This window comes from Pinus tabuliformis, chromosome 2_2 (assembly GCF_031772625.1).
Source record: "Pinus tabuliformis cultivar Carrire ecotype Pingquan chromosome 2_2, CPIR1, whole genome shotgun sequence".
NCBI lineage: Eukaryota > Viridiplantae > Streptophyta > Pinopsida > Pinales > Pinaceae > Pinus > Pinus tabuliformis.
The window spans coordinates 599317502-599335169 of record NC_142300.1 but is presented as its reverse complement, the minus strand read 5'-3'; the positions used below and the strand labels follow the sequence as shown (position 1 = coordinate 599335169).

General features: G+C 38.2%; 1 protein-coding gene and 1 long non-coding RNA gene across 7 annotated transcripts in view; one reads left to right on the top strand and one right to left on the bottom strand.

Annotated features, from left to right (window-relative positions):
- Positions 1-17668, bottom strand: part of LOC149194078 (uncharacterized) — a 112923-nt gene that overhangs the window by 5764 nt on the left and 89491 nt on the right. The window lies entirely within an intron of this gene.
- LOC149194079 (uncharacterized) lies at positions 4416-8155 on the top strand. Its single transcript, XM_089407217.1, has 2 exons — positions 4416-7326; positions 7451-8155. Exons 1-2 carry the CDS (start codon positions 5122-5124, stop codon positions 7643-7645), a joined length of 2400 nt encoding a protein of 799 aa, XP_089263343.1. The 5' UTR covers positions 4416-5121; the 3' UTR covers positions 7646-8155.

The window sequence follows — 17668 nt, the reverse complement described above, 5'->3', positions numbered from 1 at the left end:
AGATTCAAAAGATTGGAGAATTGTGTAGAAAATTTGCTTACAATGAAAATTAAATTGATGAAGTCAATAGAAGAAATTGTGATGATTTTAAAAAAAGTGAAGCCAATGTTCCTATGTCCTAGAGGAAGATAAAGAAGAAGAAGAGCCTCCACAAAGGCAAGAGGACACAGAACAAGAAAAGTCCAAGGGAATAAGGACATTTAAGATACATCCACCCTTTAAAACATAGTCGAAATTTAAGTTGTATGCTTATGAAAAGAAAGAAATAGAGTAAATCACTGAACAACTGGAGATGTAGAACCACATCACTATGGAGATAAGAAAAAAATTACATATACCAGATTGAAGATCTCTAAGTTGCATTAATATGGTGGGCCACCCATGTGGAGTCTTCAAAGAAAAAATGATGGCTACCAATCAGGAAAATTTAAATCCATGATGAGAAGAAATTTCTACACAATACGTCATGAGCACAAGTAGAAAATAAAATGTTGGAGATGTATAAGCACATCACTATGGAGATAAGAAAAAAATTACATATACCAGATTGAAGATCTCTAAGTTACATTAATATGGTGGGCCACCCATGCGAAGTCTTCAAAGAAAAAATGATGGCTACTAATCACCAATTGGGAAAATTCAAATCCATGATGAAAAGAAATTTCTACACAACAGGTCATGAGCATAAGTAGAAAATAAAATGGCAATTTACTTCACAAGAATACACAACCAATTTATGTCACATGGACATGGGGTATATCTTCATCAAGTCTCATATATGTTATCTAGATATATTTGAGGATTGAAATTCCTAAGGAGGCAGATCAGTCATAATTCTTGCCCAAAGGATTTTGATGATGCTTCCATGAAAACAAGCTACACAGAGAATCAAAATAAGCAAAAGTTTGGAGCAATAAGCAATTTCAAAACAATATTTTTCAAAGGCATACACTTCAAGCATCCAAATACCCAAAACACCATTGCAAATATTGTAGCATTGATGGACATTTGGAAGCTCCATTAGCAAGCAATGATCACTCAAGATTAAAGTGAAGAAATTGAATGCAATTTAGAGGTGTAAAATTGGCATGTTTGGCCTTGAAATGAACCCCAAATATGTAAGTATTAAAAATGAGCATGGATAAATAAAATCAGGCAAGTATGTGAAAAGGACTGAATCACAAGCAAAAGCAAATCAATCTTGGAAAAGAAATAGAAATTTGCTAGCAATGAGCAAGAGAAATCTCCCAATGAGTATATCAATAAAATCAAATGTGATGTGCCATTAGTCATGATTCTGTTTTATGATGCTTCCAAGAAAACAAGCTGTATAGAATTGGGTAGGGGGGGGGGGTGCCATTGGATCAAGATAAGCAATTTCGAAAACAAATTACAATCACATATTTTTGGAAGGCAAGCAAAAACATGTGCACGCTTCTCAAGCATGTAGAGACTCAAATCATCATTGTGAGCATTGTAGCATTGATGGATATAAAAAGATGACATGTTGGAAGCTCCATCCTCGTACCCATCTAAAAAATAAAAACAAAGAAGAAATTTTAAGCAATTTAGAGTGGGCCTCAAACCAACCCCATATATGCAAAATAAATAAATAAGCAATTGCAAGCATGAAAAATCAGCTATTGCTAAAGAAAAAACAGTCATGTATGAGCAAGAAAAACTATGAACAAGCCAAAAAAAACCAATGTTGAAAAAGAAAAAGAAATCAGCTAGTAATGACCAAGATAAATCTACAATCACCAATTGATAAAGTCAAAAAGTAAGGGAAACAGAAAAAAGAATTGAAGAGGAAAGACAAAGGCTCTTCTTACCAAAGGCTCTTCTTACTGAAGGCATCGACTCTTGTTGATCACAATTTTGAGAAAAAAATGATTTCCAAATCAATGGTGCAACAACTTGGCTTGGAGACTCATGCCTATCCTTGAGCACACACACCTTGGATTGGTTGATCAAAGACACCAATATGCAAGTGCAAAGAAATGTGAGTTCAGATTTTTTATTATTTCCAGGTATACTGATGAAAACAAATATGATGTTGTGCCATTAGTCATAATTCTTCTCCAAGGAATTTAGATGACGCTTCTATGAAAAAGTATATGGAGATGACAAATAAGCAAAACATATGAAGCAATTTTGAACAAAAAAATACAATTAAAAAAAAAATAGAAAGGCAAGAAAATGCATTTGCAACATCTCATGCATGTAGAGACCCAAAACATCATTACAAGCACTGCATCATCAACGAACTCAGAAAGGAGAAAATAAAAACAAAGATGTGAAGCCAGGAATGACTGCTCAAGTTGAAGGTGAAGAAATCGAATGCAATTTAGAGGTGTAAAATTGGCATGCCCAGCCCCAAAATCAAAGCTTAATATGCAAAAAAACGGTTGCAAGTATAAAAAATCAGTCATGTATGTGCAGCAAATGGATATATCCACAAGAAAAAGCAAATCAGTCTTGAAAGAGCAACACAAATCATCTAGCAATGAGCAAGAGAAATCTGCCCAATGGTGAACAAAAATCAGCCTTACAGATGGAAAAAGAAGGGAAAGAAAAAATTGAGACTTTTCCTACCAAAGATTCAGATCACAAATAAGGTGTCCACTCTTTGATCCCATTTCTAAGATAATTTGATTTCCAAATAATTGGTGCAACAACTTAGCTTGGAGTCTCATGCCCATTCTCAAACATATCCATTGGATTCGAAAATCAAAGACACCAATATGCAAGTGACAAAGAAATACATGTTCATATTTGCTATTACTTAAGTATATTGATGAAATTGAATGTTCGGTTGTGTCATTAGGTGCCAATCAAGCCAGAAGGTTGGTAACTGCGAGTAAAAAGTTCTTTTAATGGTGTTGACATCCAAACGAGGAAGCGTCAAAGGAAAATTGTTGAAAGGACATTAGCATAGATCAATATGCTTCAAGGTATGTTAGTGCAGCCACACTTTGCGATATAAGCAAACCAACGACCTCCCTATTGGGATTGTATACAATGTTACACCTTCCTTCTAGAACACAAAACACATTTCCATGGATTTCTCGGGAGATTTGCCAAGGACAAAGAGTGAAAATGACTATTTTATAGTGGCAATGGATAGATTCAGTAAGTGTTTGCTCTTACTCATTGTAAGAAGAGCATCAAAGGCCAAAAGACAACTGAAAAATTCCTTGAGAAGGTATGGATTCAAATCCACTCATTCCATACCCAAGTAAATGGATACACAATACTTGTTCATTTATTGAGGGGATATAATCACAAGCATCCCAAAACATGGGATGAAAGCTTACATTCAACGTGAATACAATAGGGCAGTTCAATCATCTACTCACATGAGACCATTTGAAGTTTGTTGTCAATTCCTTCCACAATCACCAATTGACATGGCAAGACAAGCAAATTAAAGTTACAAATATACGAAATTATCTCTCACAATGAAAATGATATATTGGGCAACACTTTTCAGTGAAAAGAAATTCAAAAATATAAATTTAACGTAGAAATCACAACGACGAAATTCATTACCCGAATAAATACAAGTAAATTTACTATATTCATAAATTAGAAAAATACAATATTAATTACTACGCTCATTATTGATATTCTTGCATAATGAAGATAAAGATTATCGTGAATTGGGTGATCATTGAGACCATAATTAGAGAGAGAAGAGTTATTAGCTCTTCTCATTGTTTTGTTTAAATATAAACTTCTCGAGCTAATATGGCCTCCACTAAAAAATACATCACCATTTTGTCAATCTAGATAATGGAGAATCAAGGCTCCTCAAAATTTTGTTCTAAGAATGTAATTCATTTAAGAGTGGGCTCCACCATTTTGAATTACTTCAATGGAAGGGTGCTTGCTATATCGTTGATTCAACACTAGATTTGTGTGGGGGCTTTGCACCCATTATCACTCTAACCAAAGATTTCTTCGTATTTTAGTTCAACGACTCAATACTCAACCCATATGCATGAAATTGCATGAAATCATGTTTGAGGCCCACGAACTATTGATTTCTCAATTGAAAAAATTGCCCACCTACCTTGCCTAGTATAGGTGGATTTCCCATGCCTTTTGATGAAGTTATGGCTTGCCCTAGAGCAGATAGAATCCCCTCTAATGGAAGTTATCTAGCATTAGTCTTAGTGATTTTCCCACCCTCTGCCTCAATATGAGGCAATGTTAGCAAAACCAAACAGTTCACCAAACAAGTAGACCCCCCAACCAATCAAAATTGGACCAGAACCAATAAAAAAAACCAAACCAAAAATCCGGTTGGCCAAAAAATATATAAAATATTCAAAATTTAAAGAAAAATGTATATATTCATGTGCATCCATATGAATCCAAACCAGGGTTGCAGGAATCGCCCCCCCCCCGCCGGATCCAAACCCGGAACCGCGGATCGGAGCGAACCGTCCCGGAATCCACCCTGGAAGCGCGGATCGGATTTGGCGGTTGCGCGGATCCGTTAAAAAAAAACGATTCCTGCCTTTTTGGGTTGCGGCCGCCCGGAACCGCGGATCGGAGGGCGGTTCGGGCACGGGGTGGCGCCACGCTTCCGGCCCGGAACCGCACGCCACCCGCACGCCACCCAGGCGCTTCCGGAAGCAACCCCGCGGCCAGCGGATTTTTAATTTATTTTTTTTAAATTTGTTTTAACATGTGACTTAACTAGCATGAGGGGGTGGGTTAGGTTAGTTTAGGGTGAGTCTAGGGTGACTTTAGAAAAGAATAAAGCCCCCATTCTCTTCTCATTTTCTCACTTTGAGTTTATGAGAGTTGGAGAAGAGAAGAGAGGAGAGGAGAAGAGAAGAGAGGAAAGGAGAGGAGAAGAGAGGAGAGCTTGGAGGAGTGAAGAAGGAGGAGCTAGGAGAAGGAGGAGGAGCTAGGAGAAGGAGGAGGAGCTTGGAGCAAGAGCTTGGAGGACTTCATCTACAAGAGCTAAAGAGGTAAGTTCAAACCCCAAACTCCCTTGTTTTTTTGAAAAAAAAATTGTATTTTTCTCCTCCCTCTCCTACTCTTTCCCATTGTTTCTACTTGCTCCTTTATTTACAGGTTGTCCACCACCTATATCCATATTCCAAGATGGTGTTCTTTTGGCTTCTATGTATCATTCCACTCTTGGTTTTAATGATGGCAAGGGTGAGGAATAGAGGGGAAGAGGAAGGGGATGAACTTGGTCCTAATAGTAGTGACCCAATGTATGATGAGGAGGAAGGGTTTGAAGAGGAAGGGGATGAACTTGAAGAGGACACTGAAGCACAAGATGGGAAAGGTACATCAAATCCCTTGTGGAACTATGTGACCAAACTTGAAGGGGGAAAGGGTGGTGGATCTTACAAATGGATGTGCCCTCATGATTGTCATGGAGGAAAACCATATACGGGTTCATATACCCGTCTGAGGAGGCATCTTTGTGGGGTGCTAGAGAGTGATGAAAAAAAGGGTTCTGTGGGGGTAGCCATTTGCCCAAAAATTTCAAGTGAACAAAGACAAAAATACATCAAAATAGAGATGGCTGCACAACAAAAAAACAAGAAACAAAAAACTCATTCAGAATCAAGTGCAAACTCTAAATTTGGTAGTTGCCCATCTCCTCATGGTACTTCTGCAACCTCTGGAGGTAGAAAAACAATAGGGGATTTCCTTAATGTTTCTGGGAGGGATGATGTGGATGGAAAGGTAGTCCGTTTTCTTTGTGCTTGCGGTGTACCATTCAATGTGCTTCGCTCTCCCTATTGGCATGACATGGTAAAGGCCATCAATGAAGCCCCAAAAGGATACAAGGCCCCCAACTATGAGAAAGCTAGAACAGTGTTATTAGAAAGAGAAAAAGCTAAGGTTCAAAGAGCTTTGACACGTTTTACACATGAGTGGGTGGATTATGGGGTATCCATTGTATCAGATGGGTGGACAAATATTAGAAACCAACATTTGATAAATGTTCTTGGTGTTTCTTCTAAGGGTGCAGTATTTATTGCATGTCATGACTCCTCCTCCATCAGTGCAACTGCACAAAACATTGCAGATCTCCTATTGAAATCAATCAAAGATGTTGGTCCGAATAATGTGGTTCAAGTGATCACAGATAATGCAGCAAATTGTAAGGCAGCAGGAAAAATTATTGAGCGTACTCATCCACACATCTTTTGGTCTGGGTGCCTGGTTCACACATTGAACCTTTTGATGCATGATATTGTGAAACACAAAGAATGTGGGTGGATTGCTGAGGTTTACAGGAAAGGGAAGCAGCTCATTAAATTCATCACAGGGCATACAAGGGTAAACTACTTCTATGGCACTTACTCCAAGTTGCAATTGCTTAAAATTGCAAAGACAAGATTTGCTAGTTATTACCTCACCTTTAGGCGGCTAGTGAAGGTGAGACAAGCTTTAACTAATCTGGTGTGTGCTGAAACATGGGATGAAATTAACCAGTGTACAGATGGTGCTACTGCTAATGTAGTCAAGGACACTGTTCTTGACACTTACTTTTGGTCACAGGTTAAATATGTTTTGCAATTCACCAAACCAATTTATTACATGATCAAGTTTGCAGATTCAGATCGACCAGTAATTGGGGAGGTGTATGAGCAAATGGATAGCATGTTGGGGCAGATTAAAGACATTGTTGAGCCTAGAGATACCACCTTGTACAATTATATTCGTGAAGAGGTGGAAAAGCGATGGGATATGCTAAATGTTCCATTGCATGCATTAGCATATGTTTTGACACCTAGGTACTATCATCCATCATGGCTTTCAAAACCAGCACCTGGGGGGGGAAGCAGGAAAAAACCACACCAAGATAAAGAGGTTCACGAAAAATATATGGCTGCATTGAGTAGATTAATCCCTGATAATGAGGAGGCTGCATTGGTACGGAGACAGGTGAGCAACTATACGCTCAACACTGGTCCATTTGGGAGCATGCATTCAATTGAAGATCGAGAGCATTTTTCTGCTCTTGAGTGGTGGAACATGCATGGAGGGCCTACTCCACTTCTACAGAGTTTGGCATTGCGGGTGCTATCACAGGTGGTAAACACTTCTTCTGCAGAGAGGTGTTGGAGCTCTTATTCTTTCATCCACAGTGTTAAAAGGAACAGGTTGAGTTTAGACCGGGCAGAGAGCTTGGTTTATGTTCATTACAACTTGCGATTGTTGTCCCATTACTGTGAAGATGCAAAGTCTAATAAAGACTTGTTGACTTGGGACAAGCATCCAGAGGAGCCCAATTTGGAGGATGGAGTGTTGCAACTAGAGCAATTAGAGGATGCTCTTATCCAGGTATGTCCATTGTGGTATGAATTTTCCAATTTTCCCTTATAAAGCATTTCTCTAATTCATGTTTTTAATTTTTTTGTTAACTAGTGTTTTTTTTTTTTTGCATGAATTTTTTGAGCGATTCTAGGATGATGATGACCGTGTTGATATGCCACCACCCCCACCCCCATCTGGTCCTAGGTTCCATGGTTCAACACCAACAGCAGGGGGTTCTTCTTCATCAGTTCCAGTGCCACGACTTACACAGGGACCATTTTCTTCATTGCCACCACGTGGAGGCACGCCATCACGTTCTATTCGTGGTGGAAGGAGGAGAGATTAGTAGATATATTCACAATCTACTTCTTTTTGTCATAGTCTATAGATTACTCATTAGACTTGTAGACTTGTGAATTTGAATTTTGAACCTTTTTGGCTTGGCGGTGACCAAGTGACATATTTTGTAAACATTATTATTTGAATTTTGGACATGACAAATGTTGACAGTTGCTCACTTGCTAGATAAATCATAATATGCTCTATGTTTTATGTTTTATAATATGCTTAAATGTTTTATGTTTTATAATATGCTTAAAAATTTGATGTATGTTTGTAATAGCTAGAATATAGATGATTGTTGTACATACTAGTAACTACAATGGAATCATGGATGCCATATCTATCTTGATTTATGCAAAAATATGCATGTTTTCATGTCTTCTACAATTAATTTGGTATTTGGGATGTTTGTTTTGAGTATAAATGCAAAAAAATATATAAAAATATATATATATATATAGCAGACGCTTCCGCGGACGCTTCGCTCCCTAGATTTTTGGAAAATGACGCTTCCGCGCTTCGCGCTTCCGCTTCGCTCCCGCTTCGTGCAACATTGATCCAAACCATTTATGCACAAATATGAAAAAGTTCTCAATTATATAAGGCTGCATATAACCAAAATAATATTGAGTGCAATCCATCTCTAAACCAAAAAGAATGGCCTCTAGCATCCAAAAAAAGACATGCTACAACAAATATCGACATATCATCAAAATCATTGCATTAAGATAAAGAGAGACAAAGCTTAAAATGTCAAGTCAAGATGATTATTAAATGAACCTAAAACATTGAAAATGGGCAATGTGGACATTCACTAATCAATAATAGTGGGATATTAAAACTAAAATTGTAACCATTATCTAACATAGTCTTCTTTCACACATGTCATCGTTTATCCCAACATCTATTTTCGCTCTCAAATCATGGATCACCATAGATGTGACCATTTATGACATAGGTCAACCAAGAGGTGGCTTTGCCTTCCCAAACCTTTTCCACCCCAAAGCTCCTAGGCTGGAAAATAGATGTAGCTCATACAAGTATTTCCAAGAGAGTATCTACTTATGCAAATCTTCATTAAATGTATCCTATGCTTTTTCTAAATGTTCACTTTATTAATTAACAAAGTGAACATTTTTTAATTAAGTGACTTTTAATTAATAAAGTGACTAAAGTAGGTCACTTAATGATTTAATTAAAAGAGACTCATTGACTTCAAAATTAGATCTTAACCATTGAACATTAGCTTTTTGGCTTATGTCAAAGTCATAAGAGAATAATTATAAAAGAAAGAGGGGGAAAACGACAAAGAGACACAGAGAGCATTCATTTCACAAGTCACATGAGTGAAGAAAAAAATCGAAGATCTGATTTTCAGCCATTAGCAAGGAGTTTTAGCAGTAGTTCAACAAAAAGAAGAGATCCAATCAGTAGCAAGGAGAATTTCAGTCATACAACCCAGCAAAAGAGGACATATAGTCATTTGTAGGGATTGAAGAGTAGGCCAAACAAATTGCAACGCAGACCATGCATTTCGTGTAGATATGCCTTGATTTCTGTGCAAACTGAAAATTTTCCAAGTTTATTATTTGTTTGTTAATTTCTCAGAGCCATTTTCCTTGTAAGGGAGCTCTTGTAAAAGTTCTAAGATATTTTGAATGATGAATTGGTCTAGAAGAGTAGAAGTAATTGTGCATAATGTCATTGCTTTTCTTGTTTTCAATGATGCACTGATCTAGAAGAGCAAAAATAATTGTGCATTGTGTGTGATTGCGTTTCTCGTTTTCCGCTAAATGCAAGAGTTAATAATTCCAACTAGATCTGATCTATTTGCTTAGATAGTTGGTTTTAGGATAATTTAACATGGTGTTAGAGGTTTTGTTCTGAGAGAAAAGTAGATCTATTATTTTCCAAGATACTTCAACAAGCTTGAGAGACAGAGCTCAGGACAACCATTTTTGTAACCAATGTGAAAGTTGAGGATCGACTTGATGCAGTTTCGAATTTCTTGCCATGGAAGGAAAGAATCTCAGTGATCTTGAAGGAGCAATACTTGTGGGAAGTCGTGTCCAACCCTCTTGCTCCAACATAGACCCTATAATGCAGGCAGCATGGGATAAGGACATAGAGGAAAAGAGGGTGATCCTTTACGCTATTAAGGATCATCTAATTCTACATGTTGCAAAAAAATCAAATATAAGGACATTTGATTTTGTAGTATTAATTTTTTCAAAGTGATAACATGAGTCAAAAAATGATTCTCAAAACTACGCTCAGAATGCAAAATGAACCCCTCCAACAATGTGACCAATTGCCTTATGAGAATCACACAAATCCATGACCAGCTTGCAATTATTGGAGGATGTACTAGATACAGAGCTAGTGAATGTTGCTCTGAATGGGTTCACCAAGGCTCGGGAACCATTCATCATGGGCATTTGTGCCCAAAAGTATCTTCCCAAGTGGGAGAGACTTTCCGATGAATACATCCAAGAGGATACTCGTAAAGAGTCCACGAACAACAAGCGAAGAGGAGCAACAAATGAAAACTTGGTCCTGGTCAGTGAGATGAAGAAGACCAAAGGGAAACTTTTCATCAAAAAGGGTGAAAATTATTGAAGAATGTAACTAGTGTCAGTCTTCATAATTGTATTTCATTCATGATGTATTGAATTTGTCAAAAGAAAGAACAAGAAATTTTATTATAAATAAAATTGACTTATTAAAGCATGGCTTTCATGCTTGGGTCAATTATTCGTAGGTCAAAGCATGCATTGCAAGCTTCTAGGGTTTATGTCAAATGGCCTTGTCCATGTCACATTCTAAAAGACCATTTTTGTCAAAAAGAAATTTATTTTATGTGAAATTAGGTCTCCTAGGCTTCCTCCACCAAGTCGGTCTCAAGGAAGGACAAGTTAGCCTAATTGAGGGGCAGAAACTCCTATATAAAGACAGCAACTCAAACTCACTCATCAAGTAAACAACTACTGGGGCCAGAAAAAGTGTGAAATTCAAGGAATAAGAGGAAAGGGCTAGCGAAGGAGAAGGATGTCTCTATCAAGCACAAGAAGTCAAAATTCTCCCTCTCTCTCACGTGTGAAGCTGCTAGGCTGCTGGAGGATCGAAATTGTAGTATTGATGTTGGGCCGAAATTGTAGTACTGAAGCTGGGCCGAAATTTTGTGTTGTTGGGGGGCGAAATCTCTAGGTTATTATTGGGCTAAAGTTTTTGGACAAGAAGACACTGCTAAAGATTGTTGAATTTAATTGGAAGGTTGACTTGGTGGAGGAGGAAGGTCTGTTGGTCTTAGGTCTTGGTCTATCTCATTTTGAATCTACTGAAGGAAGAGTTTTTTACTGGGTTTTCCCTTATAGAGGGGTTTTAGCCCTGGCAAAGTGCCTACATCTGGTGTACTTTATCTTCGTGTTTTGCTTTTGGTAATTGCTTGATGAAACTAAGATAAAAGAAGAACATAAGAAAGATGATAAGAACTCAAAGATATCACAAGTAATTATCAACAAGAGAAAAGCTTTTTTCCTTTCCAATTTTCTAACAACAATGAGGGAGAGGAACAACATTCCAGGCAGAAGAGAAATATGAGCAAGATCAAATGCTATATTTGTTATAAGAATGGCCATTTTGCTTCTCAATGTCCACATATGAAGAAAGGCAAAGGGAAGTCACAGAAAGTTGCAACAACAATAGAGAAACGGTTGAGCGAACTTGCTTCCATGTTCGAGAGTGACTTTTTCACGCATGTCTTACCTTTCTACCAGCGATATTGCTAGAAGCCCCTGGTACTTGGACAATGGTGCCTACCGCCTCAAAGGCTAGACAGATATTTAGTAGATTTGCATAGAACGACTCAGAGACATATTGAGCTTGGCAATGATGCCAAGTATGCAGTGAGGGGGCAAGGGATACTTTAGTTCCAGCTTGAGTCAGGAGGGTCCTTTCATGCGCGGGAGGTACTCTATCTACTTGACCTAAAGAACCTTTTGTCCATCTCAATCATGGAGTACAAAGGTTTTGAAGTCAACTTCCGAAGGGGGCAAGTGTTCATTTTCCTAAAGGGATCCAATCCAGATTCCAGAGACTGCAATAAGGGTTAGAATCTGAGAGAGAAATTATATAGACTTCAAGGTCAGCCTACTCATCCACTAGTGCACACCAATGATAGCATCTACGAGTTTTCGCAAGGAGGACGGGCCATCTCCATCACAGGGCTCTACATCTAGTCTACATCCACATACCTATGGAAAAGAGGGCAAAGTTGTAGCCCTCCAGTGAGAGGAACATCCCCTTGGGATACAACAAGAATTCCAAGGCTTATAAAGTCTTCTTGACATATCACGAGAAGATAGTGTTGAGTTGACATGTCGAGTTTGAGGAGAACTTGGCATCTAAGAAATATCAAGACCTACCAACAATTGCAGAGGGCCTCAAGAGGAGGAACCAAAAGAGAAGCTGAGAGCAGAGACTTCTAGTAGCAGAGATACCCAACCTTCAATGTAGGAGGAGCATTCAACTTCTTCAACATCAGTCAAGAGGCTCAAGTGGGCAAAGCGGACCTTACGAGATGATTGAGAGAATGTCAACCCTCGCAAGACCAATTTCAAGGAGAGAAGACCTCTGCCAAAAGTTTTTGATGTACATGGCTTTGATTACCAACATCATAAACTTAGAGCCTTCTAGCTTTAAGGAAGCATCCAACAAACAAGTGTGGAGAGATGACATGGTGGAGGAGCACAACTCCATCATAAAGAATGATGTCTGGGAGATTGTATCAAGACAAAATGGGAACTCAATTGTGACTTAAAGTATGCAATAGATGGCAATGTGGAAAAATACAAAGCTAGATTTGTTGCTCATGGATTCTCTCAAAAAGAGGGAGTAGACTACGATGAAACTTTTGCTCCCATAGTCAGATACTCCTCTATTCGAGCAGTTCTTTCGACAACTTTTGAGATGGAATGGAGCATCCACCAGATCGATGTGAAGAAATCTACATTGAGCAGCCATAAGGGTCTGAGGTCCATGTAGAAATAACTCGAAATTTGCAACTACTAATGAATTTGAACTGAAAACAATAGACACAAATTTCTTCTACTCAATCTGTGGAAGGGAAAACATACAATAAAAACACATGCAATCAATCACAATGAACACAATTTTTACTGGGGAACCCAACTGGGAAAAACCCCTCCTCTATTAGATGAGAAAAATTGATCTATTATAATGACAGATTCAATCCTGAAGCACAACCTGCACTGCAATATTGATCTCCTCCTCCTGAGACTGCTTTGCAAAATACTTAGCCAATTCTTGGCCTCCTGCTCTATTTCCTTGCGCAATTCCTGAGGAAATTAGTTCCTAAAGAATAGGAGAAGCCCCTATTTGGTTGTGCAATTCCCAAGAGAATTTCTCCATTTCTCCAATCCTTCTCCTCTTGAGGAATGCATTGTAACACAAATAACACTCCCTCTCACTATTGTTGTTGCTATTGCAACAACTGCAACTGAGAAGCATCCAGAATACTGAATCAACTATGTATCTGAGTTGCAATTGTCTTCAGAGTCTATCTGCTACTAGCCTCTGTTATGTCGCTCAATATCTGACTGCATTGACTGACATTGATCCTTCTGTTACTGAATATTGTAGGCCCTTGTAGCAAGGGTAATGATCCATGAGAATAGTATACTACAACTGTTGTTGCTCTCCTATGGACCTTGCCCAAATATTTGCAAATCTGGGACTAAGGCTCTACATCGCCCCACCTCACTCCTAGAGGTGTAGCTGCATGCAAGGCGAAATCTACCTCTAGCTTGTAGAGATTTTTAACTCGAACACCAATTTGTTTTACTTTTCTAGTAGCAACATGCTTTAGATAAGATTTCCCCCTACAGAACACCACATCATATCCTCTGTCCTCAAGTACAGCTATAAAAACTAGATTTTTCTTCATCTCAGGCACGTATATTACATTCTTGAGGTGAAGATGAGAGCTTGACTCCCTCTTAAAGGTGATAGTGTCAATACCTTTGGTACTATATCTCCCATCATCTCCAAGCTCTATGTGTAATTGTAGGGGGGCATAGCAATTAAGTGATTTCTCTTCCCTTAGTAACTGCTTGTGAGTGCTTTTTACTTCTTTAGATTAGGATCTTCTTTTACTTAGGTTATTAGTGTTCTTCTTCATCAAACAGCTACCAATGCATAAACCATAAAGAGACAAGAGACACAAAATATAGGCCAAAACCTCTCACTCTTGAGAGGAAAACCCAAGCAAAATCTTCTTCTTATAGAGATTCTAATTGACATATACCAAAACCAAGACCCTTGACCTATTTTCCATTGCAAGACTAAGACACAAGATCCTTAGTCAACGACAGTCAACCTTTTGCTCCTTCCTCCTTCTCGGCTTCTTCTTCATAGGGCACCGACCATCCATCACTTTCATACATGGGTCAGCCATGTCATCATCAGAAAGTGATCCATCAATCCATATATGGCCTTCCTTCATGCCATGTTGCTTTCTTCATGCTATGTTTCCTTAAGGATCTTTCATCCTACTACATGTGCATCAGTTGTGGAAGACATCCATAGATCTTCCCTCGACAACCTTGCATAAACCCATCGAGATATTTGTTCAAAAAATAAAGGAATGAACATTAAAATCAACATTACCTTTGTGATGGTCTTTCATCATGACATTTTCTAGTTTGCGTTAGCATCCTGCATACATATCGACACATCTCCCAAAGATATATATTGTTAAGGGTCTCTTTCTTTTCAGACTCCATCAGAGTCTTCATATCTTCCATGGAGATATCCTAGTCAAATCTTCTTGTCTTTCGGATGTTTTAACATGGTTGCATATTCTATGATCTCTTCCTTTCTTCACACATTTCATTCCCAGGAACTTCCAATCAGAATTCCTCAATTATAGTCAACCACCTCATATTACATATGAGGACATATTATGTTGATTTTAATGAATGTGTGACCCATGCATTTCTACATTCCTTCGAAGGAGGAGATCCGTCCTTTGATTATGCTCTCACGATAAAGCATTGATCCATGTTACCTGCAACCATATGACATGACTCTTCAAGCATACATACCTCTTTTTCCTTTGGGTCATCCAGACTTCCTACAACAACTTCCTTGATTGAAAGAGCTTCAATCCCTTGATTTGCTTCTCCTTTTATGTCATCATACCATCATCCATGAATTCCACAAGTTTGGAATTCTTGATGAAACACTTGCTTCCCCTCATGATCAGTGAACCTTTCAATGTAGATTCCATCAGAGAATCTTGAGGATCTAAAGTACCCCCATCAGAAGATGTTTCCTTTTGACATATGTATGACAAACCTTGTACTAGATGACCTTGCCACTTATGTTTTCAATGAGATTCCCAAGAGCTATATCCTTGACTTCCATAGATTCTAACCATCTTTCATGCTTCTCTATGATGTCTCGAGCTCTTGATTTCAATGCTTCCATGATGCCTTGATGCATCCCATTATTTTACTTAGTGAATCATGATAGCCATATCTTACAATAGAAGACTTAGGAACTTGAAAAGAATTTATGTGAGGAAGACTATCTCAATAGTGGAGATCTATTACTTCCTCCTTCGACTTCTTCCTTTCAACTTCCTCGACTTCCTTGGTGATGTAATCTTCTCTTCTTCTTTTGTTATTGTCCTTATTGAGCTTAGGACAATCTCTTCTATAGTGCCCAAATTCTTGACACCCATAGCATTGTATTTTAGCCATGTTCTTCTTCTTTTTCTGAGGACCAAACTTTCCAAATTTCCCCTTTTTTTTAATTATAGCAGCCTATGCTTGACTTTGCTCACCTGCTCCCACATCAGATTTGGCCTTTAGTCTAGATTCTTCAATTTTGCATAGTGACCATAGATCCTGGAATGGAGTAGCTTCTTTCTTCCCACAAATACTTGAAGTGAAGTTACCCCACTCTTCTGGTAGTGCATTTAATAAAACTGTAGTCATTTCTCTGTCAGACATGACTTCTCCTAGATCTTGTAGTTGATCTCGAATTTCAGATATCCTCATAAAGCATGAGGCTATTCCCTTGACATCCTCAATTTGTAGATTTCTTGCCTTATTGATAAACTTCTCCAGCAGTGCTTACAAAATACAACTCTACAAGTTTGTCATAGATTTCTTTTGAAGTTTCGAGTTTGGATACATATGGGATGAGGGGATCATTGATGGATTCTATGACAATCCTTTGGGTCCTGACTTCCCCTTTCATATACTTCGCAAGAGCTTGAGCATCTTCCTTTCTTGGTTTAGTGATAGATCCTTTGACCTGATCCATAACCTCATTTTCAATGAGGTTCAAATCTGTCCTTTTCTTCCATGCAAGATAGTTTGAAGCCCCAACCAATTTGTTTTTTTCCTTGCAAAAAGACATTTTGACAGATTCAAATGTGGACATAAATATACTTACTTGATAGGATGCTCCTCCTTTTTGTTGCTTTCTTGATGATGATGATGATATAGAGGATAGAAAACTTATATTTATTGAAGATAACTTTCTTCAATAATGATCCTTGATCTCACAAAGAGGGAGATCCCTTTTGATGGTGAAGTCTTGTTGATGAGTATCAATGATGACCTCTTGATGTTGTCATCAATGGGAAGAATATAGGGTTTTATTGTTCTAGGATCTTCTTTTACTTAGGTTATTATTGTTCTTCTTCATCAAATAGCTACCAATGCATAAACCATAAAGAGACAAGAGACACAAAATATAAGCTATCATCCAACGCCAAAACCTGTCACTCTCGAGAGGAAAACCCAAATAAAATCTTATTCTTATAGAGATTCCAATTAACAAATACCAAGACCAAGACCCTTGACCTATTTGCCACTCCAAGACCAAGACACAGGATCCTTAGTCAACAATAGTCAACCTTTTGTTCCTTCCTCCTTCTCAGATTCTTCTTCAACATTGGCTTCCTTCTTGCTTCAAACCTTTGGCCTTCTTGAATTATGTCTGTAATCCTTGACCTTAATTCAGGACCTTCTTTACTACCCCTTCTTCCACTTCGACTCTCTAGGAGGACTGCACTTCTCCCCGGCATCCACTGCTGCAATGGAGTTCTTTGTACTTCTCCTCGACTTCCACAGCTGCAATAGAATTCTCTGTACTTCTCCTCGACTTCCACTACTGCAACATAATTCTCCTCGACCTTGTTGCAACGGATTCCTTATGAACATACAGAGTTTTCAACCCTTAAAATAGACCCAAAAAGTTCCTTAAGAAATTCGTTCTTCCTTCTCGATACTTGCTGGTTGGGAGGCTTTTCCTTTTACCCTTTCGCACTTCTAACTGTAGACTTGCACTTCTTCGAATGTTTCAATGATTTGAATTGAGGTCGAGTTTCCTATTTATAGTGGTTTCCTTCCTCAAATTAGTTGGACTTGAAGAGGGTGGGTCGACATGTCTATTGGAGGAGATAATTAATTCCACTTTGAAGTCGACTTGAGGTTATTGCTTGCGCTTGGTCTTAGAGGGCTACTTGACATTTCCATTGAAACATATGCAAATACAATATGTCCAAGAAGGGCCCTTCATACACGACATAGACTCAAATTGACTTGTATGACTAGAAGACAAATCCTAAAGGCTCACAATGGGAGCCATCACTAAAAATAAAATTCCTTGCTCATGAAACCCATGAGACAAGCATTAATAATAAGTTTATTTTTCTTCTTTTCATTAATTACATAAAATCATATTTCCACATGTCATTATGAAGACCAAACCTAGTTACATTTTTCAACACCACTAACTCCCTCTTAATGTGCTTTCCATTCACGCACTAAGGGTGAAATCCAATTCAAATTGTGATGTGAAAGCATCTCCTCCTGTTGTTGTTGTAGGTTCCTTGTTAGATTTCTTATGTGGACACTTGGTTGCATATTGTCCATACTCATGGCAGTGAAACCATTTAATTTGACTGAGGTCTTTCTTCTTGCCATGGTTC

What these genes read in the sequence shown, in the direction of transcription:
- LOC149194079 (XM_089407217.1), top strand. Translation starts at nt 5,122, where the DNA reads ATGGTGTTCTTTTGGCTTCTATGTATCATTCCACTCTTGGTTTTAATG. An exon ending in TAGAGGATGCTCTTATCCAG is followed by an intron (nt 7,327 to 7,450) that starts GTATGTCCATTG and finishes GAGCGATTCTAG; the next exon opens with GATGATGATGACCGTGTTGA.